Below are 27,584 nucleotides of genomic sequence, written 5' to 3'. Positions count from 1 at the left end.
CAGTTGGACACAAATGGGTCTTTGTACGAAAGAGAAATGAGAGTAATGAAATCGTGAGATATAAACACGGCTTGTAGCACAAGGACTCTCTCAAAGACCTGGCAAAGATTATGAGGAGACATACTCCCTTGTGATGGATGCAACGACTTTTAGATATCTAATAAGTCTGGCTGTAATTTGTGGTTAATGGATGTTAAAACCACATACTTATATGGTCCACTGGAAAATAAAAGATTACCAGAGGATATAGAGCTCAATTATAAGAGTGGTTCTCGAGAAAATACTGCATAAGGCTAGACAAATCCCTTACTGGACTGAAACAAAATGGGTGTATATGGTACAATAGATTCAGTAAGTACCAAGCCAAAGAGGACTATAAAATGATCCCATCAGTCCATGTATTTATAAAGAAGTTTGCAAACAAAGGATTTGTAATCATAGCAGTATATGAGGATAATTTGAATATCCTAAGAACCTCTGGGAAATCACCCAAACAGTAGAATATCTCAAGAGAGAATTCAAAAATGAAAGACCTAGGCAAGAAGAAGAAGAAAAAATTTCTGTTTGGGATTACAACTTGAGTACATTGATGATGAAAACCTTGTGCATCAAATGGCATATACAGAAAAGGTACTCAAGAGTTTTAATATGGAGCAAGCTCACTCATTGACTAGCCCAATGGTTGTGAGAAGTGTAGAAGTGGATAAAAGATCCATTTGCTCCTAAGAAGGACAATAAAGAAGTTATTGGTCCTAATATGCCATACCTCAGTGCTATAGGAGTGTTAACATTCTTGGCTAGCCGCACTAGACCAAAGATAAGTTTGCTGTGAACCTCCAAGCAAGAATTAGTTCTTGATAGACCCAAAGGCACTGGAGTGAAATTGAGTATTAATTACGTTACCTACAAGGAACATTTAAATTTGGGTTTATATTATACTAACTATAACAAAGAGTGTTTTAGTTGGTTTTGCTGATGCAGGTTATAACGAAGAAAGTTTAGTGTGCTAACAGTACTATATGAGGACGAATCAGCAACCATACTCTATGAAGACAATACAGCCTGCATCGCACAACTCAAAGAAGGTTACATCAAGGGAGATCGGACGAAGCACATCCTGCCGAAGTTCTTCTACACAAGGCCGGAGAAGTTCAAGTGGTGCAAGTTCAATCATGTGACAACTCAGCCGATCTCTTCACCAAATCTCTACCGACTACAACATTCAAGAAGCTCACGCACCAGATTGGAATGCGGAGACTTAAGGACTTAGAGTGATGTTTGGAACAGGGGGAGCAATGTGTGCTGTACTCTTTTTCCTTCACCAAGGTTTTGTCCCAATGGGTTTTCCTGGTAAGGTTTTAATGAGGCAGCATCCCCTAAGCACATTGCAGCGATCCCGTCCAAGCATAGGCACGGTCATCTCGTCCAAGGGGGAGTGTTGTAAAACACTTAGTGGACTCTATCTGACCGGCCCGTCTATTAGCCTAGTAGATTACGGCCCATTGTACTAAGGCCCATTCGGCCATGTCCTTAGTTATGTCGGTTTGAACTTAGTCTCTTATGGGACTCTATATATATGTTGTAACCTCGAGTTTGATCAATAATAAGACAAGAGATTTCGTCCCTAAATCCTCTAGTTTATAACACTCGTTATTTTTTTGAAGTTATTTGTATTTTCACTCGCATAGTCGCATTGTTATCATTTCATCACACCAAAACTCTTATATGTATGGCTTTTTCTAATTAAAATTTTATAAATTAAAACATAATGAATAGCTAATTACTTTTGAAAAGAAAATTATGAAAATGGGAAATTTTTTAAGATATAATTTGTTGTGAAATTTGTCTTTTCTATATATATTGTAGAATGGATATTTTTGATGGGTACGTTATACGTTATACATGTTAAATATCATGCTTCATCCAGTTTAAAAAGTTTTTATTTTTTTGGCGGATTTTATCCGGTTTGATAGTTCACAGGACAAGACGGGTTTTTTGTTCCAAAATAGACATATCACATTTTTTTTACTATTTTTTTTAACGTGTTTTTACTGATAAAAAAATGATAATTCTTAGTCTAAACCAAATTAAAACAAATCGAATACTTAACTCTTAGTCTAAGCCAAATTAAAACAAATCGAATACTTAGCTGGTACAAGAAAACGAACCTACCAACAACTCAAAAAGTGAATTGAAAATAACAACTGCTAACTGAAGAAAGGAAAGATTTGAAAAAGGCATGGTTCACCGCAGCTCCATCTCCGCAACAAGTATTGAATCTGTTTTCTAATTGATTTACTTTTAAAGTTTTTTTTGCTTGTAATGTTTTTGTTGATAGTTATCACCACAAAAATACTGAACTTTGTACGTATATGTTTAATCAATCAATTACATATTTAAACCAAAATTAGAATAACTAAACAGTAGAGCAAATTGATATTTCTCACAATGTGCCATCTCGATTTGTGATATATTTATGCCTGTTTCTTCCTACCTAAGAATTGCATTATTTCACATCCTATATGTTCGAGGATCCTATATGTGAAAAATGATGCAATTTTTACTGACCTTTTTAATTATAGTATAGGAAAATTCGAAAAACAGAGACTACAGTAAGTAGATAGATAAAGTTGGGTCATATATTCTCATTATTCTTAATCTTCATAAAGTTGGTTTTTTCTACTCCTCTGCCATTTGGTTTTATGATAAAGTTGTTTTTCGCCTTAATATTATGTCATTTGATTCTACAGTATATTTAAGGCACTGATCGAAAACATTAGCTTTTAGATGAGCAAGTACCCCTCGACCTCGAGCCACTAGACTTTATAGGCCTTGCCACTATCTTTTATTCTCTCTTTATTTTCACAGATTCATTCGACTTTCAATAGCGAAAATGCTACTTTCACGTTGAAGGACAAGAGCAGGGCTTAATACGCATGTACACAAAGACCACAAGATATGAGTGAAAGAAAGATTTGGCAATAATACCTGAAAAAATGCTCATACCAGAGTAACAGGTAACAGGTCGCTGGAAACAAAAGAATATTACAGATGCTGCGCAGAGAGAACAGGATTCTTAGTCATGTTTCTTGCTTCCAAACAATTTCTCACACACATCGGATTTCTGCTTGCATACGAACGATTTTAAACTCAACAACATTGAGTCGATCTCTTGTTCCTTCTTTTCGTACACGACAAAAGCAATGAAGGCAATGGGAAGTCCTGAGCAGAACCACAACAACAACAAAAAAAACTAGTTAGTGTTGATGAATTATAATTCATACGTAAGGGAAAACAATAGTTTTGACATGTCGTAAAACTAGACAGAGAGAAAGAGTACCTATAACAAATATGCTTTGAAGAGAAATAGCTCCAGCGAAACTCAATGCTAACAAAACGAAGACCACCTATGACATTAGAAACACCAAACCAGTGTTACAGTATGACTAACAAGGATGAGTTTTGCGACTGATTATTGTCCTCATTTCTGCTTCAGGTTGGTATCGAGAATTCCTTAGACTGGGAGATAACGAGTTCTAAGGGTAAATACCTTGAAAAATAAGCTCCAATCATTCCCCTGGCAAAGAGATCTTAAACCTTTTACAGTGGTGTTCCATGACGAGATCACTGACAACGAGAGGTCACGTGATGAGTCTTTCGAGAGGTGAAACTGTGATGCAGGAATCTTTTCAACTGTATAACCAAATCTGCAAAATAAGCATCTATATTCAGTTGTTCATAAACTATTTAGACAGCAAATGCTTATTTTATTTGTTCCTGATTGAAATGCACAAGACACAGTGTTTCAAGAATGCTTGGCATGCATCTTTCCTTTCTACTGGGATTCACATGAACATGATGATAAAATTATGTGTTATGGAAACTAAAGATATTATAGTGAACATTATACCTTCTAGTTTTCCATTATCAAAGAACTAGGTTAAGGTAGTTCATACTGCACGTACAATGAAACTTTATCAAAAGTTGGCATTTCAGGAATCTTACATTTTCTCTGGAAGAATGCCATGGAGGAACAAAAATACTGATGCTACCAGTAGAGCCTTTGAAAGAGCAGTCACGACGGTAGACCCAGTTGCAACAAAGTTATAATATATACTAATTAGAATGAATATGGCAGTGAGAGTTTGCTTTAAGTCCTTCCAGAGAAGTGTATCAGCAACTGCAAATCATGTTGTAACAAATGAATCAAGACCACGGTAGATTTTTCAAAATCTGAAAATATATATCTTAGTTATACCAACACCCTAAGCATCTTCACAATAATATGGTAGCTAGCAACTTAAACACCATCATTTTCAGGAGAGCCGTGCAGATGTTGAAGTTGTCCCAAGATTTTAAAATATAAGGAAAATATCCAGTAATTCATTTTAAAATGAAACACTGTCGGTCTTATCAAGTGAGAGACAATCAGCTGAGAGGACAAGCATGCTAAATGAATGGCCATACCCTTTCCACGTCCAAGGATCCTAGAAGCCTTGGATGGACCTTCTCTTTTAGATTGACTTGCAGCTGTCAGGTGAGAGAATGAGTCTATTGTCCTCCGTATACCTTCCTGCAGGACCATCAAGGCATGCATTAAACAAAAATGATAAGGCTTCATATATAGCCATGCATCCAGACCCAGTAGGTATGAAATAGAGATGCAAAATACATTTCTGTTTCAAATCAAATAATGTATAACCTGAAGTGGCACCACAGGAGCATAGCCTAGCCGGTCCTTTGCTTTTGTAGAATCAAACGTTCTGCTGCACGAGAGCAGCCGAACTCTTGAAGGTGTTAGTTGTGGTACTTTCATTCCATATGATCCCAACAATTTATATGTCAGTTCAACCAGATGCGCAATCGGCATCATGACAAACGCAGGGATCTTTATGCTTGGCCTGCAAAATATAATAAATTAGGAAGAACAGTAGACGGTATAGCTTTTGTACAGTGCATTTTTTCCTATATAAGTAAGCCGTCAAAAGCGTTTAAAAGATCAGAAACCTATTATCCCAAAGAAAATGGTTTACATGAAATCAGAAAAACTTATCAGGCACAAAAGTGTAAGCAGAAAACATTGGATATACCCAATTATTTTGAACTGTTTCATTTGAAAGTCAGAAATATATCAAGATCAAGATCAAGACACTAGACACTGTTTTATTGAAGGTCAGAAAAAAAATCGAGATCAGCTGTTTTACTTCGCTCGAACTGAAATAGCATTTCCGTAAAATATTGCTTTCTGATAATCTTTATATACGTTAATTTTCTTCATCAAATGTTACTCTCTCATAAAGCAGAGTTAATTAGATACTACTTCCACCAGAAGGTCAAGTCAAACTCAACTCAATTACCATGCCAGAACATATATAAAATGAAAGTGAGATATTACTGCCCTTCATTGTGTATGGAAAGATCTTCCAATTATAAATAATGTGTCAGCTCAAGAAAGGGAAAAAAATTATTACCTCTCGTAGCCAAGTCCTTCAAGAAGCTGTGACATAAATTCCCAAAATTTAATTGGCTCCATGTTGGTGATGAAATATGCCTGTAAATCCACTATATGTCAGGTCAGCATACAACTCCGAAAACATTATAAATATATTACCATCTGACTATACGCCTTAACTAAATTTCTAGTCAAAGGATTTGATTTTAATTTAATACAACAAGGGAAAATGTAGATCATCTTCTTTGAAGAAGTTGGCAAACAGCTCAAACGGATCTCTCAGCTAAACACAACAGAACAGAAAAATAATCTCAAACAAAAAACCAGCAAGGCTCTCTGAAAGTTCACATGATATTAGAGTGAACACAGTTTCTGCCTCAGTTTTTATGGTATGTCTAAAACATTTCTGATTCTTTAAGCATGCCTAAACAGCATACATGAAAATGTCTTCCTTAGTTTATTCCGGCTCACCAAATGACGACATTCGTTTTAAACATTTAGAGCTAAGAAACTATAGCTACCAAAAATGAAATGAGATACAACTGAGACCAAACTCCACCTTAGAAAACTACAGCATGTAATCAACTGAAAAAGTACCTGTCCTGCAGCTTTTGTAGAAACATCTCCTCCTGAAGCTAGAGCACGCTCAGCACAAACATGGGCATGAGCAACATTCTCAACGTAAGTGAAATCATAGAGATTATTGCCATCACCAATAATAAACTGAACATTAAAGAACAAGAAAACAGTCGTATCAAATATAAAATTTATGAAAGATTTTATGTCAAAGAAGAAATTAAAGCAAACAATGCATCTTAACCTATAAAATTCATTTAGAGAGATCCCTAACCATAAAAAAGCCCCTCTTAACTAGCCGCACACCATTTCTAAGAGAGATAACTCCAATGCACATGAAGAAACCTAAAAAAATAATGCCAGATAGAGACCAAATAAATTCCTTCTTTGCAAAGTGGTATCTCTTAAATAGGAAAGAACAGCGCACTGCGCAACCAGGAACCCTCCCTTAAATCATATATTAAGTACTCATATGAATGTTGCTTTCCCAATCATCCTTTGTATCTCGTGTAAGGCTACTTTTAGGACCATTGCATCTATGCCACCTAGTTTAAGTTTCCAAAGAAAACCCCACATCTTAGTACTGTCTCGACTCCCGACATATAGAAAGTTCAGTCCTCTAGATTTGTAGCTTAAAGCTTCATAACAAACTTTGCGAAGTCAAAACCCAAAATTCTGCGTACAAAAAACATAAATTATTCTCTCTCCGCTCTACTATAACCGAAAGATTTTACAGTTATTGCCTTTATGGTATTTTTATTTTATTTTATGAATCAATCTATGTTTTCCAGAGAGTCAATTATCCAACTTATGAAAAAACTTCATAGTACATAGCTATCTACAATATGTCTAGCAAAGAATAATATGTCAACAGAGGGCAGCTGCCTTCTTGCGAATAACAAAAGCATTGAGTGAAGAGAGGAGAGGAAAGGTAAAAAAGAAGATAGAGGGGAAAATCAAAAGACAAAGAAAACCATGCCAACCTTAGATTTCCCAGCCCTAGCAGCAGCAACAAGTGAGGGAACCAATAATCTATCACCGGGACCAAAAATACTGCTTGGACGTATGCAACAAGTGAGTAGTCCATTTCTGCCATTCGCCTTCATAATCAATTCTTCTCCTTCAGCTTTAGTTGCCGAATATGAGTCATTGTGCTGAATAGATAAAGAATATATGAGTAACCAAACTCGAAAAGAAGCATAGAATCATTTAGAATATCCAGTGAAAATTACCACAACAGAAAGATAAAACATCAAGGTCAAGGGCACCAGTAGAAGACAACTTAAAACACATGCAAATAAGTTTAATTGAATACCTTGGATGGGTAAGCCATTGATTCACTACCATTCAAAATACCATGAACACCATCAAACACAACACTAGGAGAGCTAGTGTAAATAAGCCTCTTTACTCCAACATCAACACAAGCATCAATTACATTTTGTGTCCCTGTAGATTAAAAACCCCCAAAACAATGCAACATAATAAACACAAGAGCATTTGACAGAGAGACAAAAACAAAAAAGTGGAAGATTGAAGTTTCTATTAAACCTTGAACATTCACCGAGTACTGAAGCTGGTGATTGTTGAGAGAAGAATCTGGAGCTGCCATGTGAAACACCACCTCAGCTCCCTGAAAAGCTAATGGGAACAAACAGGTAATTACAAAAACAATGCATAGATCTCAAACTCGAATAATACTGAAAACAATCCATGATTTGAGATGAAGAAGAACCTTTGACGACTTGAGATATATCTCGAAGATCAGCGGAGATATACTGAACACGACCAGATCTCAAACCTTCGTCGAGAACTCCGTGATCTTCCTGAGGATCAAGCATTATCGCCGGAGCCAAATCAGCGATACGGACGCTGAACATCTCGTAGCGTACGAGCATTTCAACGAGATGCCTCGCCGCGAATCCTCTACCACCGGTGACAACGCACCATCGCTCCACGTCAGTAGCTGCTGCCGGCGCCATGTCTTCTTCACACGGAAATAGCAATCAGTGTGGGTTACTCAGCTTTGAATTGATTAGCAAAAATGGCGGAATCAGAGAAGTATTACCTTTGAGAGAGAAAGAGAGAGAGAGAGCTTGAAAGAGACTCTCTCAGGAGAACACTGCTTTGGTGTGTGATGGATGATGCGTCCCCACACCTTCTCCTTCAAATCTATTTTTCACTATTTTATTATTATTTTTATTATTGGTTTAATTTTAAATCCATACTCCCTCTATTTTTCATTAATAATAATTCAACTTTTTAAAAATATGGTTTTTTCAGTTTTCTATACATTTTTATTAGTTTTATTTATGGTAAATTATAATTTAAAAAAAAAATGAATACTATTGGTTTAGAATTACAGAAAATGATAAATCACAAAAACATGTGTAGTTATAATTAATTTTTAATATGCTTTTGTAATATGTATGGAAAGCCTAAGAATTAGATTAATAAAAAATGAGGTGGGCTATGCGCTGCATGATAGGTCAAGATCTCTTAGATGTGGCATTCTATACAGACTGTTCAGATTTAGTGAAGATGGTGTCTTCTCCCTCCGACTGGCCAGCCTACTCAGCATATCTGGAAGACATCAAGTGGACATGGAAGAATTCTCGACATTCTCTTTTGACTTTGATTCCTATGAAGGACAATGTGCTTGCGGATCGTCTAGCGCGACAAGTTTGTATCCAACCGTATGTTATTACTTTTGTAAATGACTATCCTCCCGATTGGTTTTCATGGGCTAATCTTTTTCATTGTTGTCAAAAAAAAAAAAAGGAAGAGGTGGATGTGATTTTGTGATTTAATTTAGGTTAATGTTTTGAGTTTAGTTAATCAAAAACCCTTTAAATCTGACGGCTGAAAGATTAAGATTAATTTTTCAAAATGGTTAGATTAGTAATCTCGTTTAAGACATTGAAATAAGTTAAAACATTCGATTAATTACTGTTATAATTGGTAATAAGCGGTTAAACCTTCGAATCTAAATAAGGACCAAACAAAATATACACCAAGGATAAATAGAAAAATAAACAAAAACTACAAACCACGAAAACAAACAGATCATAAAGCGATTAACCTCAAGTTTACCACGAAGGGCCACAGTTTACAACATCTTTATTTTATGGGTTGACTCTGGTCATAAATGTGTTGTAATAAAGTCAACGGAAGTTAGAACCTTGACTCGCTGATTAAGGTTTGGATATGTACTTTTCATCTTTAAAGGGTTAATTTCATTAGAATACGGTTGAGGACAAAGGTATAATGTATTTTTGATACACAAAGCCGGTTAGATAATCTTATCTTCAATTGTAAGTAAGAAAAACTATTGAGTTTGGTGTTGTATCTTAAAGATTGGTTCGATAATCTTCTCTGATATTTGCAACAAACTAACCGGAGATTTAGTCTATTCGTTCCTCACCTGATCATCTTCTCTTGCACTATATATATATAGACCCCAGCTTCTTCTTGGAACGAACTCAAGCATGCACGTACGTGTTTCCACCTTATTTTGGTAAAGTTTATTCACTGTGTCATTGTATTTGGGCTTATGACCCACGAAATACATCGTCCGAAAAGACCTAACTGATCTAAAATTATAATTTTATTACCAAAAAAAAAAAAAAAAACCGTCTAGAAATGGGAAATAATGTGCAATAATGATAAGGAGCTGTTGCTTCAACTACTTCCCGTAAAATGCATCAGCCATTTGATTCATTAAAGAGGACAGCCATAAGTTAGATATCATCATTTACATCTCAACATCATCCTCAACTCCCACGTCAACGTTATAAATTTCCCATACGTCTTAGCAACTTCTTCTGACAGCTACCCTTTTTTCCCTTTCAAGTTTAAACTAACAAATTTTTGATCACATATCAAATTTACATATTTAGAAAATATTTATGTTGTCCAACCGATGCAATTTTTGACAACCGATGTTTACCCGATAAGATGTATAAGAAATGTTTCGTGTTTTTAAGATGATACTATATAATAATAATAACATTTTCATCTTATTTCCTTTGCAGTATATATTGGACGTCACCATGCAATTTTTCCCTTTTTTTTTTTGTTTGTAACGCAACCATATAGAACACACGCACTTAAAGAACCCATTTGGGCATGTGTTTGTCCTTGCTAAGTCACATGCTTAATTCTGCTTTTTAATATAATGAAAATTATATATATATATATAATGTTTTTGACGTCGTCTCATATACGACCAATTCAAACATATATATTTACAGAACAATTTAGTCAGTATAACGTTTTTATGCCACTCGTATGTAGTCTTTTTCTTTTAAAGAGGTTAGTAGGTTACAAGTTGTTATCCACATATACGTGAGCTAACCCATCTCTCTATGAATACTGTAACATAATGTGGGAGGCTGCCATCTCATAGACATTATTGACGCAGGAGAGTCACTTAGTGTAAGTAATTTTATTCCTTATTTGGAATTGGTATTTATGGTTGATTTTTGGAAACAAGAATTTGAATAGGTTCAAGAATTATTTACCCTTGAGACTTGGAAACGTCATCTCACCTTCAGTTCTCCCACGGTGTTAGGGTTTGAGTCTCATGGTGGGGGTTCCCATTTACTCTTTAATGCAATTGAACGGGCTTTACTCTTTGATCTAAAGACCATCCTGAGACAATGAACCTTCAGATTTAAACCAAATTGACCATCCCATCACAAGAGAGTAGAGATTTATACTATATGTTACTAATTAAGTACTAACCCTGCTGCGACAAACACCGCACCAAAACTAGTTTGATGGAATGAAGTAAGAAAAATCTGGAAAACTGCATTTTATATAGTTTATAGTCTTATAGATATGGAAATCTTTGGTTACACAATTACTAGTCTAGCAAACGTCTGGATATTGCTCTTTCTGTAATATGTTTCTTTGAGTGTTATACTAAAATGAGCTTGTTTAGATTATTTTGTGTTTAAAAGTGTAGTACATAGAAGAACATGCATGACAAGTGCGTTAGTATGTCTTATCACATTTAAAGAGAAAAAATCGTAAATCTTATCACTATATATGAATACTATTATTTTTTTGTGGGGATTGGATTTGGGTCACTATTTATTTCTCTTCTATTTTGCTACATGCATCAGGTTAAAAGTGTCTTCGATAATAAAAGCTCGTTTTTGCGTAATGTAGCCGCCCCCGATTATATATACAGATATCATATATCCACGGATCCATCAATCAATTCATTGTAAGTGACAAAAGTTATTGACTAATGACTATAATTTATTAAATGAGTCGTTGAGAATTTGTTTAAATTTAAAATTTAAGTGCTATTTGGACCAGTGATCATATAGTTTTTTTTTTTTTTTTTAATTCTTCTTTTCCAAAGCATATGCAGCTCATCTTCTTTTTGTATTGACAGTTCTTATCCTCTGTTTCTTCATTGGAACTTTTTGTTTCCACTTTTATTGAGCTTTGATACAAACTCTACTTTGTAAGGTTTTCTTGTTGCATAATAAATTTTACGTTACAACAAAAAGAAAAAGTCAACAAAGGAGATCAAAATAGGTTGTTTATAAATTATATATATAACATCAAGCAAACAGTTTAAGAGTTGAGAACAATCTTAACTTCCGAATTTATTTCATTGTCTTGCTATCATGTGTTCTAAACAAAAACAAAACCAAAGTTTTCCACAAACCTGTCGGTTTTTAACCAAACCAAGTTATTTTGCTTAACTCAATAAAATAACAGAACTGATCCAGAAACCCAAATTGACAAATCGTCAAAAATAGTGGTCAGCCCTTTGACATATGTTAGTATAAAAATTGTACTAAATGAAAACATAAGATCCAAAACTACACCTTATAGAACGGAGGAATTAAGAGTGACATAACTCACTCCAACTACGACCAGTACAAGTAGTTGGCGACATTAACTACCCTCTCACCAACCACCAAACCCAATCCCCACAATATTACCATTACTCTCATATAACTACACAAATTCATATTTACTTTTTTTGCCAACACAACTCCTTATAAGATATACACTTCATCAACCTATAGATCTCACTCTCATAATCCAACCTAGAGCAAAAAAGAAGAAGAAGAAGAAATGAGTAGATCCAACGAGCAAGATCTACTCTCTACGGAGATCGTCAACCGTGGGATCGAACCATCTGGTCCTAACGCTGGCTCACCAACGTTCTCTGTAAGGGTCCGGAGACGTCTGCCGGATTTTCTTCAGTCCGTGAACTTGAAGTACGTGAAACTTGGTTACCACTACCTCATAAACCATGCGGTTTATTTGGCGACCATACCGGTTCTTGTGCTGGTTTTTAGCGCTGAGGTTGGGAGTTTAAGCAGAAAAGAGATTTGGAACAAGCTTTGGGACTATGATCTTGCAACTGTCATCGGATTCATTGGTGTATTTGTCTTAACCGCTTGTGTCTACTTCATGTCTCGTCCTCGCTCTGTTTACCTCATTGATTTCGCTTGTTACAAGCCCTCCGATGAACTCAAGGTACGTCCCAATCTTTTTCAATAGAAGAAATTAGTGTAAACTATGTTCACTTAGAAATTATTATTAGATGGATTAGTTTATAGATAGGGATGCCTAACCAAGCCTTACTAATAAACCAAATTTGTGCCTTTAAGAATGTTGCCAAATTTTGTAACTAAAGGTATAAATTTGGTTTATAAAATCCTATTTACGACTATTATTAAAGGAGATTGATAGGAACCGGGACTGATAATTAAATGAAGCTGAACCAAACCAAACAAAAGTCCATTCAATTCCGGTTATTTCCGGTTTACTTATTTTTGCTTTGGATTGGTTTAGGTGACAAAAGAAGAGTTCATAGAGCTGGCGAGAAAATCTGGGAAGTTTGACGAAGAGACACTCGGTTTCAAGAAGAGGATCTTGCAAGCCTCAGGCATAGGTGACGAAACGTACGTCCCAAGATCCATCTCTTCATCAGAGAACATAACAACGATGAAAGAAGGTCGTGAAGAAGCGTCTACAGTGATCTTCGGAGCACTAGACGAGCTCTTCGAGAAGACACGTGTCAAACCTAAAGACGTCGGAGTCCTTGTGGTTAACTGTAGCATTTTCAACCCGACACCCTCACTGTCTGCAATGGTGATCAACCATTACAAGATGAGAGGGAACATACTTAGTTACAACCTCGGAGGGATGGGATGTTCTGCTGGAATCATAGGTGTTGATCTTGCTCGTGACATGCTTCAGTCTAACCCTAACAGTTACGCTGTGGTGGTGAGCACTGAGATGGTTGGGTATAACTGGTACGTTGGAAGTGACAAGTCAATGGTTATACCTAATTGCTTCTTTAGGATGGGTTGCTCCGCTGTTATGCTCTCTAACCGTCGTCGTGACTTCCGCCATGCTAAGTACCGTCTCGAGCACATTGTCCGGACTCACAAGGCTGCCGACGACCGTAGCTTCAGGTTTCATTCTTGTCGATTTTTATTCGTTTTAGAATCTTATGACCTAGCTAGTAACTAATTATACTGTATATTGTTTGTGGATGGTTTTTAGGAGTGTGTACCAAGAAGAAGATGAACAAGGATTCAAGGGTTTGAAGATAAGTAGAGACCTAATGGAAGTAGGAGGTGAAGCTCTCAAGACCAACATCACTACCTTAGGCCCTCTCGTCCTCCCTTTCTCCGAGCAGCTTCTCTTCTTCGCCGCTTTGCTCCGCAGAACTTTTTCACCTGCAGCCAAAACCTCCACAACCACCTCGTCCTCATCTTCCGTCACCGCAAAAACCAATGGAACCAAGTCCTCCTCTTCCGATATCTCCAAGCCATACATCCCTGACTACAAGCTCGCCTTCGAGCACTTCTGCTTCCACGCGGCAAGCAAAGTAGTGCTTGAGGAGCTTCAAAAGAATCTAGGTTTGAGTGAAGAGAACATGGAGGCTTCTAGGATGACACTTCACAGGTTTGGAAACACTTCCAGCAGCGGAATCTGGTACGAGCTGGCTTACTTGGAAGCCAAGGAAAGTGTTCGCAGAGGAGATAGGGTTTGGCAGATTGCATTCGGATCAGGTTTCAAGTGTAACAGTGTGGTGTGGAAGGCAATGAGAAAAGTGAAGAAACCGACAAGGAACAATCCTTGGGTGGATTGCGTCAACCGTTACCCTGTGCCTCTCTGAATTGTTATTCGTCTTCTATATAAACTATAAATCATGTAAGATCTCTAAATTACTCCAACCAAAAGAGACGATTTGGTTGGATGATAGGAGTTATTTACTGATTATTCGTATCTAAGTCATGCTGTAAGAATGGTTGTGGTTAGAGACCTGTTCAGCTTCAACTTGTTTTACTATTTGTTTGTTCTATTCGACCTTCATAAACTTTTTTTTTTTTTTTTTTTTTTTAAGAGTCAAAAACAACCCTTCTTTTCGGTTGGTTGATAGAACAGATGGTTATTATAATTTCTTTAATGTTTCAAAGTAAAACAATCACTTTGTTACCAATCTAACATTTTAAGTAAAGACTTTAAGTTGTTAAACAACACATTAAAAAGAGAAGAGACCAGAGATTCAACTTCTTCACCGGAGAATAGAGCTTCATCTATGGAAATTGGGAATTTATGGGCCTACTGATTTCAAATCGACCAGATTCAAAAAACCTGTAATAAGACAGGCCCAGGCCCACTAAGGGTCATTTTCAAGTTAATGACGCCGTTCTTGACTTGCTTCATTTTGACTAGACAACTTTGCTTCGTCTCCAATTTTTTCCATAGAGAGAGCAAAGATCATCGTCACTCTTTTTTACGCTTCTTTAATCGGAGGTATCAATCTGATCGCTTCCTTCAAATTATCACGTTTAGTTGATCTACTTATTATTTTTTCCGAATCCAGCAATACAAAATTAGGTTTTGAGTCACGAAAAAAGAAAAAATTAGGTTTTTGAGTTTTGGTTACACTTGCTTCTTGGTGCTATTACTATTACTTCTCGGAACTGTTTTGTTAAATTCTCCACTGACTATAGGTCCATCAACATCAACTTCACTTCTTCCTTAGACAAATCTAGTTTTTGATCCTTAGTTTGTTGGATTGCTAAATATTTGTTTGTATTGGCCATAAGATATCGATCCGTTTCGAGACAAAAATTAAATATACTTACGAGTGTTAACTTCATCATAGAAACTGGCATGTTATATTGTCTTGTTCTAATCTGAAATACGAGTGTTAGATCTGGAGTGTGGTAAATAGTGTTATTTATTTGGTGGTGAGGTTTGGCACATCATTGGAGTTTTATACTGTGACTGCTAGGTCATAATGTTGTGTATCTATACGATTCTTCCATCCTTCAATGAGTGTAATAGATCTTTCCTCAATGCAATTTGTCTTCCAGTCCGTCATCTTCATCTAACGTATAATGCTTTGACTCATGGCAATTTTTGTGGTGGCAGCTGGTGTTGTGACGCGTTACCTGCAAGGCAGAAGCAAAATATCACTAGTCGCAGGAGGAGGATCAGCTGCATTGTTCTTACTGATATTGAAGAGTAAGAATTTCAGTAAAGAGAGAACTTAAACATCTTCTTATTGTGCAACACGACAAAGACTTTTAAAGCTCAGATAAAGAGAGCCACAGAATCAGAGACTTAAAAGTAAACGTGATGCGATGGAATAGAAGATAAAGGTCAACAACGACTCAAAAGTTTACAGGATAATCTTCACTTTTATTAGCAGATTTCGACGTACAAATGCATTTTTTATTTAACATTTTCACATAGGAAAAGTTTTTTACACACTGAAACATTAGATATTTTTATCTATTTTCGTTAGAAAACATCAAGGGATTTTGTCTTATTCTCTAATCATAAAACCTATGCGCTTACGTTTTGTGATTTTTGGCTAATTGCTGCTATACACATTGTTAAAAGAGAGTCACATATAAAGTTAAAAATCAAAGTTTAACCGGATATGGAAATGTAAACCTTTTAGTGGTGAAATGAAAAAGAACATTAAAATGCATTTGTATTTTACATTATACATTTTCACATAATTAGAAAAAAAAAAAAAAAAAAAAAAAAACTAAAACAAACAAGAATTCAAGCCTAATTTGAATTAAACTTATGATACTGATAGAGGTGGTACGAGAGAGAGAAGTAGAGATGATAGAGAAATATTTTTATTATAACCCATATTATATATAGTCAACAGAAAAAAGTTGTATATTACCGTTTTATTATATAGGGTTTTAAAACATTAAACCAAATCTAATTTATGAATGCGCTTACACCGAACTAAATTATAAAACCAAAGATAAAAGACAAGGAACGAGTGATTCCTATCACACACGACTTACAAGTGGTGTGGAGAAGGAGAAGAGGAAGAGAACGAAAAGACTGTGGAGGTGAAGTAGAATTAGCCAAACCACATCGACGATGAAGAGGAGAGAAGATCCAACTTCTTCACCGGAGAATAGAGAGCTTCTTCTTCTATGGAAATTGGGAATTTATGGGCCTAAATAGACCAGATTTAAAAAACCTGTAATAAGTCAGGCCCAGGCCCACTAAGGGTTATTTTCAAGTCAATAATGACGCCCCGTTCTTGACTTGCTTCATTTGACTACTGACTGACCTGCTTCGTCTCCATTTTTTTCCATAGAGAAAGCAAAGATCATCGTCGCTGAAGAAGAAGAAGAAGAAGAAGAAGATGGAGTCATCTAGGTCTCAGACGTTGACTATTCTTTATGCTTCTTTCCTCGGAGGTATCAATCTGATCGCTTCCTTCAAAATTATCTCGCTGAATTGATCTACTTATTATTTTTTCCCAATCCAGCAAATATAAAATTAGGTATTTGAGTTTTGGTTACACACTTGCTTCTTTCGCTTCTTGTTGCTATTAGTTACTTCTCGGAACTGATTTATCAAATTCTCCACTGACTAAGGTCCATCAACTTCAACTTCGCTTCTTCCTTAGACAAATCTAGTTTTTGATCCTTAGTTTGTTTGGATTGCTAAAATATTTGTTTTGTATTGGTCATATGATATCGATCCGTTTCGAGACAAAAATTAAATATACTTACGAGTGTTAATCTGAAATACGAGTGTTAGACCTGGAGTATGGTAAATAGTGTTATTTATTTGGTGGTGAGGTTTGGCACATCATTGGAGTTTATACTGTGACTGCTACTCTGCTAGGTCATAATGTTTCTATAAAGTTGTGTATCTATACGATTCTTCCATCCTTCAATGAGTGTTTTCCAAGTCCGTCATCTTCATCTAACGTATAATGCTTTGACTCATGGCAATTTTCGTGGGTGGCAGCTGGTGGGTTGGTGGATTACCTGAATGGCGGAAGCAAAATATCACTAGTCGCAGGAGGAGGATCAGCTGCATTGTTCTATTATGTAGCTACGGAGCTCCCAAGAAATCCTGTCTTAGCATCCTCCATTGGCATTGGTAAGAAACTCTTACTAATTTCTGTTCATTCTTGACAAATCTTAAACCAGCTTATGATGAATCCAAAGTTCACAAGTATGTTACAGTGGATGCAGTAACTTGGTTCTCCTGTCTGGTCTATCTAACTCTTTGGATGTTAATTATGCAGTGGGGTCGGTGGCACTGACAGGGATGATGGGATCACGTTACTTAAGGACGAGGACAGTGATTCCGGCTGGAGTTGTGTCGTTGGTGTCACTCGGCATGACTGGAGCTTACTTGCACGGCCTCATTCGCTCAAGTTGCTAGCCTCTCTGCCATCTTCCTTGGGGAACTATTTCTCAATGTTGTTAAAAGTTTTAGGTGGGCATTTCAAAGTTTCTGAGTATTGTCTTGTTGTACAACTGCTTTGTGCCTTTGTGGGTGGTGTTGTTTCTTTTATCAAAAGTTCTTTTTGTCCCGTGTAGTTTTTTAAGAAAATATGCTGCTGAGTAAATGAAACAATGATATTGAAGAGTAAGTATTTCACTAAAATGAGAACTTAAACATCTTCTTATCTTCTAAACTTACAGTTTCACCCCTAAACCTAAAGGAAAAATGATTGCCAGCTACTTGAAGTATACACCAACACATAGTCACACATACAAACAATATAAATGTCTTGTTAACTACTTGAACTATTGTCATCACATAAAGACATGCATAAACAAACATATGTTATGTCTACAACACCATAAACATTCGAGGTTAGCCAGAATCCGGCGTTGACCGATATTGACTCACGTTGACCAATATTTACCGGCGTTGACCGACGTTGACCAGAAAAAAATATTCAAAAAAAATATTTTTCTTTCCTAATAATAATAATTTTTTTTTATGTATTTTTGAAAATACAAAATTAAAAATGATATTTAAATAGAAAGAGTATAAATTTGTTATTGTTTATGAAAAAATCTACTACACATCAAATTTTGGTGGTATAGTTTTATTATATTATTTTTGGTATATTTTCTGTATTAAGAAACAGACAATTCGTGGGTTCACCCTTATGGGCGAACATCTCTTATTCATCTCCTTTAAATTAAGGAAACAAATCTTAATTAAAGAAACAAAATATGTTGATCAATCAATTTTAAAATTGTTAATTTTAATATTATATTACAGTTTCTAATTATCACATCTAAAACCCTAACCATTTATTATAAACTCAAACCGACATATAATTTTGTTTAATTGTAAAATATAAACCCTCTTTTATAAATCCAAACAGGCATATAATTTTATTTAATAGTAAAATCTAAACCCTAACCACTCTTTTGTAAACCCAAACCGACATATAATTTCGTTTAACTATAAAATGTATACCCTAACCACTCTTTTATAAACCCAAACTAACATAATTTAAAAGATCTCTTTTTTAAAATATGATATGACATGCCATATTATTGTATTCTGATTTGTTAATTAAGAGGGATGAATGAGAGTTATTCACCCCTAGGCTTAACAAAATTAATTACTTCATATAACACAAATTTTGTTTTTCATATTATTTTTATTTTTATTTTGGTAAATAATTTTCTTGTATTTTTTTGTTGTTATATGTTGTTTTTGTAAATTATACAAATCATTTATCCTTTTATTTATTTATCAAAAATACATAAAAACAAAATCATTATTATTTTTAGAAAAAAAATATTTTTTTGAATATTTTTTTCTGGTCAATACTGGTCTACATCGGTCAACTCTAGTCAACGCTGGATTCCGGCAGACCTCGAATGTTTATGGTGTTGCACACATAACCTATGTTTGTTTATGGATGTACTTATGTGATGACAATAGTTCACGTAGTTAACAAGACATTTATATTGTTTGTATGTGTGGCTATGTGTTGGCATATACTTCAAATAGCTGGCAATCATTTTTCCAAACCTAAATCCATTTAGTTTCTCTAGCTAAGATATTTAGTAGCACTACAATCATCATTAACTACTAACAACAATGGTATAATAAAAAAAAAAACAAGGAAGAAATTCAAAGAGTTCATCTTGATTTGGATAAAACTGACATCATCACAGTGAGATTCGATTTTGTTCTTCACAAATCAAAATATGCATCAACTTGCTCACGCACCTTCTCGAGAAGCGTAGCTTTTTCAGATCCATGATTTCTTAAGATAAAGTAGTTACGCTTCTTCGAGCTGGTGCTTGAACGAGTTGATGGAATCAGTGAATTATGCCAAAAAAGTAACTAAAGAAAGAACAAGCAAAGAATCAAACATGGTTAGAGAACAAAACTTATAGTCTTGTGACGTAGCTTAGAACTACAAGCAGTGGCGGACCTATGTAGGAGGAAGGTGGGTCAACTGACCTGCCTAAAATAGATAAATAATTGTTTTTGCATGTAAATCATTAAAGTCTCAATAGCTAAGTTGGTTTGTTCCCCCTTAAGTTGACTTCCCTAACCCGTGTTCGATTCTCCCTTATAACACATTGACCCCCCTAATTTTTAATCCTGGGTCCGCCACTGACTACAAGTGTACAAGCAAATGAAAAGTTGAATATTTTCTATGGGTGAGGATGCTAAAATACTAGCCAATAAGGAATGGATTTTTATAGAAGGGACGCTAGAAAATAAGAGGAGATATGGTGATATTCTCTGCAGTCTGCATCATTCACGTGTCACATGTCCCTAAACATGGGCTTCAGAGGATTCGAGGCCCAGTATGAGCCACCGACACATATCTTTCATTCTCAAATGTATGTGTAGTAAACATATAACGAAGACATTTTCATCACATGTCTTCTCTACGGACTATAGTAGACCATCTTGAAGACAAAGTTTGTGTTATTGTTCAGACAATGAGTCAAGGATTGTTGCCGGGTATCATGATTTTAAATTTGGTGCTATTTGTTCCTGCATTTGGGAATTCGATGTAGACATTACATGCTGTTTATTTGACCAAACAACATATTAGTTCAGACGCTGCATTTGGATGCAAAAGCAAGTGGATATTTGTAGCTGCAATAAAAGGTGAGTTTGTATGTCATAGTGGAATAAGAAGATGGTTCAAAGATCACATAACATAAAAAAAAATTGCACACAGAATGCAACTAAAGTTACAAGTGAGCTCCTGATTTTTCCATTACAAATCTTCCCCTCATAGGTTAAAAGCTTCGAGGAATGATATGTACCTCTGTATGAGGTCTGCTGTTAAGTGGACTTCATCTTTTCCCGCATCTTGTATTGCAGCGTTGCGGGAGCACAATCTAGCGGTGTTTCTCCTGATGGACGCATAACAATATTTATACTTTAGGCGAAACCAGAGAAATTCCCTCCAGAAATACAGGAATCACAAGTACCACAAAACAAATGAATCACTAGTCACACTTGTTCTCCCTAAATGCTTTCCGCAGGTCATTGACTTGAGACATTATCAACGCAAGATTTGCCTATTATGAGAATTACCTTGTGCATTTTTGTACTCGAGGCTTGCTCCATGATCCATCAAAATCAACGCAATATTAGTTTGGTTGAATAGGACAGCCTGTGGGACCAAAAGGTGATCTAATTAGGTGTATTTGGACTTACCGAACCAAAACAATCACACATATGGCAGAGATAGAGAGAAGATTACCAAATGAAGCACTGACATTCCCTGCTTGTCACGGTAATTTGCATCTACGCCCTGCAACTCTTACAGATTTAGCCTTTCTGAACACTTAAATTAAGCGCAGCTTCTTTAATGGAGATTAAGCATACCTCTTTTAGAATCTTTTTCACACCTGCAGTGTCGCCATTCTTAATTGCTTCCCTTAATCCCTTTTTACATACAAACACATTCCATAAAAATCTATGAAGACATAGTCTATCCATGTAATGAAATGTCAAAGAGTTAACTACCTCCCCACTGGCTTCATAGTCTCTTTGGGGGATGTCTTGTCCAGGATTCAGAGCTGACCTGAGATTTTTCCATAGCTAAGTTACATATCAAGATACACCAGAAAGACATAGACACTTCACTCAGACAGCAAGTTCCACAAAGGTTTTCTACAGAAATGAACAAAAAGCAGATGAACCAATTACACATGAAACTAGATTTGATCTGTATAGTTGAAGTGCAAGTAAATCCAAAGGCACAAATGCCTAGACAGACAAGAGTCTCTCATGTCTAAACTCTAGACGCAAGCTTTTGACTTGATACTAGGACTAAATACTAACATATACCTAGAATTGCTGCTGGAAGTGGAACCTTTACTTTTTGCTGAAGGCTCTGACTTTGACTGAGGAAGAGCCACAAGAGCAATGGTAGCCTGTTCCAAAAGCATATTCAGAAGATATCAACATAATATGTAAGGAACAGAAAGACTTAAAAAGGAAAATGAGAAATTTACCGGTGGGTTTGGTTTAATGGTAGGTTTGGAAGGAGCAACAACACAGATGCAAAGAGGCATACCACAGTTGCATTCCAAGGTTTCACTGCCTCCTCCAAGGCCCATATCGTCGTCAATATTAAATCTCGAAACTTGTTCTGTTAGAGAATTAAGTTTACTGGAAAACAACAGCATACGAGTGTGACTTATTTTGCCTGTGTGTTTGCTGCCACAAATAGAAATAAGAAGAACATTGACAGGTTGATTTCATCAAATATGTTCCAAGTAATAACCTAACTAACAAAGTAACAGTGATTTGTTTTCTTATAGCATATTTTTCTTCTCATAGTCTTTTGTTTCAACATAGGTATTAGGTTCTTACCAAAATAGTAATAAGTTAATTTCCCAAATTGGATTCCAAGTAAATCAGTCTAATTCAGATTCCAAAATTGGAATTTTTTTTTTCACGGAAACTAAACAAAAACCCAATCAATCTAAGCATTTCCTTAGAAAAGAGTAAAAACCCAAACCAAGATCTAAAACTAATGTAAGTGGAAGAGCTATAATAATAAATCAGAAGAAGAAGAAGAAGAAGCAATTCACCTGTCAAAGAAAATGCCGTCGAAACAAAATCGCCCGAAAAAGGAAGGAGAAGAAAACAGATATGCTTCTTTTGGTGAGTTTTTTTTTTTTTGGTGAATACTTTTCGTGGAGTTTTTAGGAATAAAAAAAAAAGATGATCCAAGTAAATTGATTGAACCCTTCCCCTTATTAATGCACTTTTGGGTTCAATTGATTGAACCCTTCCCCTTGGTCATATTAATAATATTTAAAACTTGTAAAATGTGATTGGAAACAATAGGCTTACAAAAAGCCCCCTCATCCCCTTATTAATGCACTTTTTTTGTTTTTGTAATCGTTTTATACCCAAACAAAAATTCACTGCCAATATCGGTCAGATTCTTACAGGATACCAAGAACAAGATCACACCCAACGCATTCCACTGATTAAGAGTACATGTATAAATATAACATTCATTGATTGAGAAGCAAGCAATGAGAAAAAACACAAAAAAAAATCCATCTAACTAATCCAACGCCTACTCCATCTGAAAGTAGAGAATATGCAACGCAGAAGTCGGGATTTCCGCGACCAAATCCTTTTCAGAAAACCAACTGTCAATGAAGTTGCCAATTGGAGGAGATTCCTTTGTATTTGCAGCAGCCCATCTGTCTACAAGCTTAAACCCAAACTTAGATGCTGCTGACAGTAGAGAAGGTTCATCAACCCTTCTGAAAACATGGCATAGAATCAATGCCGGCTTTTCTTTCCCCTCTAAGTCTCCTGTTTCCCGTAACATCAGTTCTTTTGCGGTTTCAAACAAAGGAACAATGGCTTCAGCTACATAGGTAACATCTGTCCCGATTATAACTTCAAAGCCTCCACCACAAGCCAAACCTTTTATGTCTTGTATATGCTCTTTGTTTCCCCATTCAAGTTGACCTGTTTTCAGTTTCCCAAGTAAACAAGAAGACTGGAGGTTCATTGTGATGTTCTCCGTCAATAGCGTAAGTGCCTTTGTATCTGCATCGGTAGCTACCACAAGGCTAGCTGATCTGGCAGCTACCATCGAGCATATTCCTGTGCAGCCACAGCCCAATTCCAACACCCGTTTTCCAGAAACAATGTTTTGGTTCCTGTCAAGAACAGAAGCCATAAGCCGAGCTGACTCCCATAGCATCAACCCCGTAGATTTGCATGTATGTTGATATTCTTTGGACAAATGTTTGATTTTAAATGCAGAATCCCTAAGCTTAACCACGCTCATCTATGATAACAAAACCAGAGATGAATTTGTAAACATAAAAGAAGGAATAAGAAAAAGCAGTGAGATTACTCTCAAGTCTCTTTTTACCTCATGACTTGATGGAGAGGCTCCAAACATTTCCATAGCCAGACCATCGGATATATCAATGTCGGTATTATCAACAATCTCTTTTCTTTCTTGCTCCTCAGATTTAAGCTGATTGTTGTTACTTTGTTGTTGTTCAGATTGGTCTAGTTTGGTAGGGTTTTTCTTGTCGTTTGATAGACGAAATGTAGCTTGTACCCAGCGCCGATTCATGACCAGTTCACGTGAACGATTCTCGACTTGTTTGCAGCAAACATCAAGCTCCTCAACTTCAAATCCTTGTTCGGAAAACAAAGTTTCTAGGAATTCATTAGAAAAGTAGAATGCACGCTGCATAAAAAATGTAAAATCATCACACTACTGCCAACATGTGTACTGCAATGCAAAGAGATAGAAAAGTGGAGGAAAGAAAGAACTTACAGTGCCATCACCTCTGACATAAAAGTTCTCGCTGATCTTCTGATCCTTCCCAGAAAACCTCTCCTGTTGATCAAATACTGAACCACATAATGAGTAACCATGTCTTCGTATTCTAAAGCATGCAGATCAGAGATAAAACATTTACAGAATACACCCATTTGGCTGAAATTCTAGTAGAGGAGGTGTTTCCTTTTTAACCAAACTTGAAGTTTAAGTGACTCGTTTCAAGTATATGACATTTGATGTATTCATAAAGTATTTTTAGTGGGATTCTAATTCCACTAACATAGCAAAACAGAGAAGCGATAATTCAACTTTGGAAGTAATAAAAGGTGGATCAAACCTGAGCAAGATCACCAACAGCATAGTCACGGAAGAGAATAGACCCATTCGGCTAAAAACAGAAGAATAAGAAAGTAACTCAACATGAGAAATTTAGTCTTGCAGAGAAAGATGGATGCCCAAAGAGTTCATTAGTAAAAAATGTGGTTGATACCTTAAGTACTTTCCTAATATTCTGCAATACTAAGGGCATCTTCTCTGGTGATACAGCGGATAATACAAATATCTGTTCAACAAGTATTTGACATGAGAAATATTTTAGGATGATAAAGGAAAAGGCTCAAACATGATATATTGATAAAAACAAAAACCAGGGGAGCAATTAAAAGGAAAACGTTAATCTTTTGCTAAAAATAACTAGGCCGAAGACAACACAATAGTATACATTTGTTAGGAAAAATACCATGGTCACAATATCAACTGAAGATGGAGAAATATGATTGTCAAGACCATCCCCCGTCAAGTCACAAGCAAATGCACACACGCGCGTCTCTGTGTATTCATCATGAGCCTGAATGTCATAACAAGTCAAATACACCCTGAACAAGTTCAACAGAATACAGTAATCTAAAAACTACGAAGCACATGACAAATCGTACACTATTCCATGTGGTGGACGCAACAAGTAACTATTTACAGGCATTAACTAAGGTACACAAACCAGTTAAATGTGCTTAAGTAGTCACAAAGGCGATTACTATAAATTGCCAGTTAACGAATTGACACTACATCAGCAGGTACTCATGCATAATGCAGTAAACTTGCGTCATGGAGCTGAATAAATCAACCAGAGAAAAGCAAACACTAGAGAAGATTAATGAACTGACCTTGACCAACTCGACAGCTCGTGGTGAAAAATCACATGCATAAACGAAAATGTCTGGATATGTGGCAATTAAAGGAAATATGGTATTTCCAGCTCCACAGCCAACCTGCAAATGAAAGACCAATAGCTCAGCAGAAGCTACTCATCTAGCAAACTACAAAATAGTTCGATTTAGATAAGTAACAGCTAGAGCATTTGTGATTACCTCAAGAATGACTCTTTTCCCACTGACCTGAAAAAAGAGAATAAGAGAAACTCAGGTTGAATATTACAATAAGTAATGCAGCAGATACCATATGAATTAGTTTTAAAGTACTTACAGAAAAATAGCTGTTCCATTCCTTGTCCAGGTAGTGGCGGTCTTTGAAAAACTGATGAAGAACAAGTAAAATCATAATTCATATAAATTAAGTACAGTAATATCATTTGCACAAAGCACGAATGGCAACATTGTAATATGAATAGAGATAAATTAGATCTGGTGAAAACAGAAATCAAGGGCTGAGGCAGTTGAAAACAGATCCCTTTACCATAAACTCTGTACACAAGATCGGCTCAAGGACTCTCAGACCATAACTCTCCTACTAAAGAACCGCCATACAAACACACCTGAGTTACTAAAAGTCTAATGAAGATAGCTCAGTATCACTAACTAACTCGAGTCCCCAAACCTACCAAACACCCTAAACAGTTGAGAGAGAGAAAAGGCTTACTCTGTCTCCATGATGCTTGTAAAATATATCCCAATACTTTTTAGCATCCCTTTCATACTTCTCTGAGAGATATAAAACAGTACGATTAAAGGAGCAAGCTTGCAAAAATAAATAAGCTAAAGATGTGAACTTTGGACAAACCTCGCCAAAAAGGAGTAACACCAGAGTTAGCTGTCGGATAAATCTGCAGCTTCTCAACCGAAATCTGCTGCTGCTCTTCAATGCCAGAAGACATTATTACCAGAAGCCGTTCTCTGACGGCAAAACACTTGGGTTCTTCTTTTTCTGAGAAATCTGAAGAAGAAGAAGAAGAAGAAGAAGAAGAAGAAGAAGAAGAAGAAGAGAGGTTTTATTATTTTCAAGTGGAGCGATTAGGAGGAAGAATGACCATAAGAGTCATTAAGCTGATTGGGTATTATTATTATTACTAGGCCCAATCACGATTGGGCCTTTAGTGTGATTTTTTTTTTTTGGACCCCTAAGAGGAAGCGAGATGACCAACTATGGACTCGTTGGCATATCTTGTCTACTATAACCGAGAGAATATATCTAAGAGAGTCCAAGATACTTCCCTAACTATGCCAAACTAAACCTGCGAAATAACTGTGGCTAGAATAACTACACAAAATTTTCGCTAAACATCTATGCATTAAGTTCAATGTATTAATTGAGCGAAACTAAATCTATAAAATAACTTTACAAAATAATTATGTGCAAAAATTCTGAAAACCTATACATCAAAATAACATAATCATTGCATGAACTATTAAGTATGCGTAGCATAACTAAATCTGCTAAACAACTCTGACTGGAAATTCTACTGAACAAAAATGGGTAATAATAATATTAATCTAATAGTTTATAGTCATAGAAATATATTAAGCAAACCAAGTAGTCCGATCCGATCCATACATTTATAATCATTCTTTTTCTTTTGGTAGGAATAATAAAATTTATTTTGTGATTTCCGTATCTTTGTTTTTCCTTTGTTCTTCCACTTTTGGAAATCTCGGCTGATTATTTGAAAACGTTTTACACAATCAAATGTTGTATTGAACACATGCAAATATTCTCAACGTTTAATTCCAACGCGTGTGTTTAAAGCAAAATCATGAGTCATAATCTATACACAATTCAAGAAACCGTAACGTTGTATCTTTGTTATGTTTACCTTTTATTTATTTTTAAATATAACAATTTAGAAACCGGTAAAATATCTCATTTTCTTTTTATGTCTTTGTGTTCCTTACATATTATGTTGATATCTTCTGAAAATGTTTTTGAAACAGGCTACCGTTGCTCCTGTGGCTCTTCTTCCTCAGTCAAAGTCAGAGACTTCAGCTTAAAGTAAAGGTTTCCACTTCCAGCAGCAATTCTAGATATGTTTGTATTTAGTCCCAAATATTAATACTATTACTATACAATCTTTTTGCTTGAATAATCTTTTTAAAAAATAGTAAATGAAAAGTATAGAATAAGATGAGCAGTGCACATATAATACTAGCAAGTACTATTAGAAAACAATCAACAACCAAACCACATCAATTATACAGCCACACGTCTAAA

General features: G+C 35.8%; 5 protein-coding genes and 1 long non-coding RNA gene across 13 annotated transcripts; 3 read left to right on the top strand and 3 right to left on the bottom strand.

The window, feature by feature from the left end:
* Positions 1-2,959: 2,959 nt before the first annotated feature.
* LOC104714089 (3beta-hydroxysteroid-dehydrogenase/decarboxylase-like) lies at positions 2,960-8,217 on the bottom strand. 3 transcript variants are annotated; one of them, XM_010431344.2, is made up of 13 exons: positions 8,097-8,217; positions 7,764-8,012; positions 7,580-7,669; positions 7,344-7,477; positions 7,012-7,182; positions 6,050-6,175; positions 5,472-5,551; positions 4,703-4,901; positions 4,468-4,573; positions 4,006-4,180; positions 3,551-3,707; positions 3,341-3,407; positions 2,960-3,222 (listed from the first exon to the last, which is right to left on the bottom strand). In XM_010431344.2, the coding sequence occupies exons 2-13, from the start codon at positions 8,008-8,010 to the stop codon at positions 3,077-3,079; spliced, it is 1,698 nt and encodes a 565-aa protein (XP_010429646.2). In that variant the 5' UTR covers positions 8,011-8,012; positions 8,097-8,217; the 3' UTR covers positions 2,960-3,076. The 3 variants fall into 3 exon arrangements, with proteins under 3 accessions (XP_010429646.2, XP_019085264.2, XP_087322510.1); XM_019229719.2 differs by having other exon boundaries at positions 7,764-8,015; positions 8,097-8,190; XM_087466384.1 differs by having other exon boundaries at positions 7,580-7,661; positions 8,097-8,182.
* A 3,648-nt stretch (positions 8,218-11,865) lies between these two features.
* Positions 11,866-14,393, top strand: LOC104714088 (3-ketoacyl-CoA synthase 10). The gene is made up of 3 exons (XM_010431343.3): positions 11,866-12,538; positions 12,857-13,482; positions 13,574-14,393. The coding sequence occupies exons 1-3, from the start codon at positions 12,131-12,133 to the stop codon at positions 14,190-14,192; spliced, it is 1,653 nt and encodes a 550-aa protein (XP_010429645.1). The 5' UTR covers positions 11,866-12,130; the 3' UTR covers positions 14,193-14,393.
* Positions 14,394-14,750: 357 nt separating this feature from the next.
* Positions 14,751-15,865, top strand: LOC147939306 (uncharacterized). Its single transcript, XR_015566486.1, has 2 exons — positions 14,751-14,833; positions 15,458-15,865. It is a non-coding gene; the product is annotated as an uncharacterized LOC147939306 (long non-coding RNA).
* Positions 15,866-16,558: 693 nt separating this feature from the next.
* LOC104714087 (protein FATTY ACID EXPORT 7) lies at positions 16,559-17,968 on the top strand. The gene is made up of 3 exons (XM_010431342.2): positions 16,559-16,761; positions 17,321-17,455; positions 17,604-17,968. Exons 1-3 carry the CDS (start codon positions 16,707-16,709, stop codon positions 17,741-17,743), a joined length of 330 nt encoding a protein of 109 aa, XP_010429644.1. The 5' UTR covers positions 16,559-16,706; the 3' UTR covers positions 17,744-17,968.
* A 2,453-nt stretch (positions 17,969-20,421) lies between these two features.
* On the bottom strand, positions 20,422-22,670 carry LOC104714086 (uncharacterized). 3 transcript variants are annotated; one of them, XM_010431339.3, is made up of 8 exons: positions 22,408-22,670; positions 21,826-22,030; positions 21,659-21,744; positions 21,335-21,392; positions 21,194-21,253; positions 21,069-21,119; positions 20,900-20,978; positions 20,422-20,715 (listed from the first exon to the last, which is right to left on the bottom strand). In XM_010431339.3, the coding sequence occupies exons 2-8, from the start codon at positions 21,997-21,999 to the stop codon at positions 20,645-20,647; spliced, it is 579 nt and encodes a 192-aa protein (XP_010429641.1). In that variant the 5' UTR covers positions 22,000-22,030; positions 22,408-22,670; the 3' UTR covers positions 20,422-20,644. The 3 variants fall into 3 exon arrangements, with proteins under 3 accessions (XP_010429641.1, XP_010429642.1, XP_010429643.1); XM_010431340.3 differs by having other exon boundaries at positions 21,826-22,019; positions 22,408-22,592; XM_010431341.3 differs by having other exon boundaries at positions 21,826-21,982; positions 22,408-22,592.
* A 72-nt stretch (positions 22,671-22,742) lies between these two features.
* Positions 22,743-26,409, bottom strand: LOC104714085 (tRNA N(3)-methylcytidine methyltransferase trm141). Of its 4 annotated transcripts, none has more exons than XR_015566484.1 (11): positions 26,160-26,403; positions 26,019-26,080; positions 25,626-25,676; positions 25,511-25,537; positions 25,307-25,411; positions 24,883-24,990; positions 24,634-24,705; positions 24,481-24,531; positions 24,138-24,214; positions 23,721-24,047; positions 22,743-23,633 (listed from the first exon to the last, which is right to left on the bottom strand). XR_015566484.1 is itself a non-coding variant. In XM_010431338.3 (11 exons), exons 1-11 carry the CDS (start codon positions 26,251-26,253, stop codon positions 22,905-22,907), a joined length of 1,689 nt encoding a protein of 562 aa, XP_010429640.2. In that variant the 5' UTR covers positions 26,254-26,409; the 3' UTR covers positions 22,743-22,904. The 4 variants fall into 4 exon arrangements, 2 of the variants coding, with proteins under 2 accessions (XP_010429640.2, XP_019085143.1); XR_015566485.1 differs by having other exon boundaries at positions 22,743-23,502; XM_010431338.3 differs by having other exon boundaries at positions 24,138-24,200; positions 26,160-26,409.
* Between the last annotated feature and the right edge of the window lie 1,175 nt (positions 26,410-27,584).

This window comes from Camelina sativa, chromosome 9 (assembly GCF_030686135.1).
Source record: "Camelina sativa cultivar CO46 ecotype springtype chromosome 9, ASM3068613v1".
NCBI classification, from domain to species: domain Eukaryota; kingdom Viridiplantae; phylum Streptophyta; class Magnoliopsida; order Brassicales; family Brassicaceae; genus Camelina; species Camelina sativa.
Note: the sequence above shows the minus strand (reverse complement) of the source record. Positions and strands in the feature narration are given on the sequence as shown.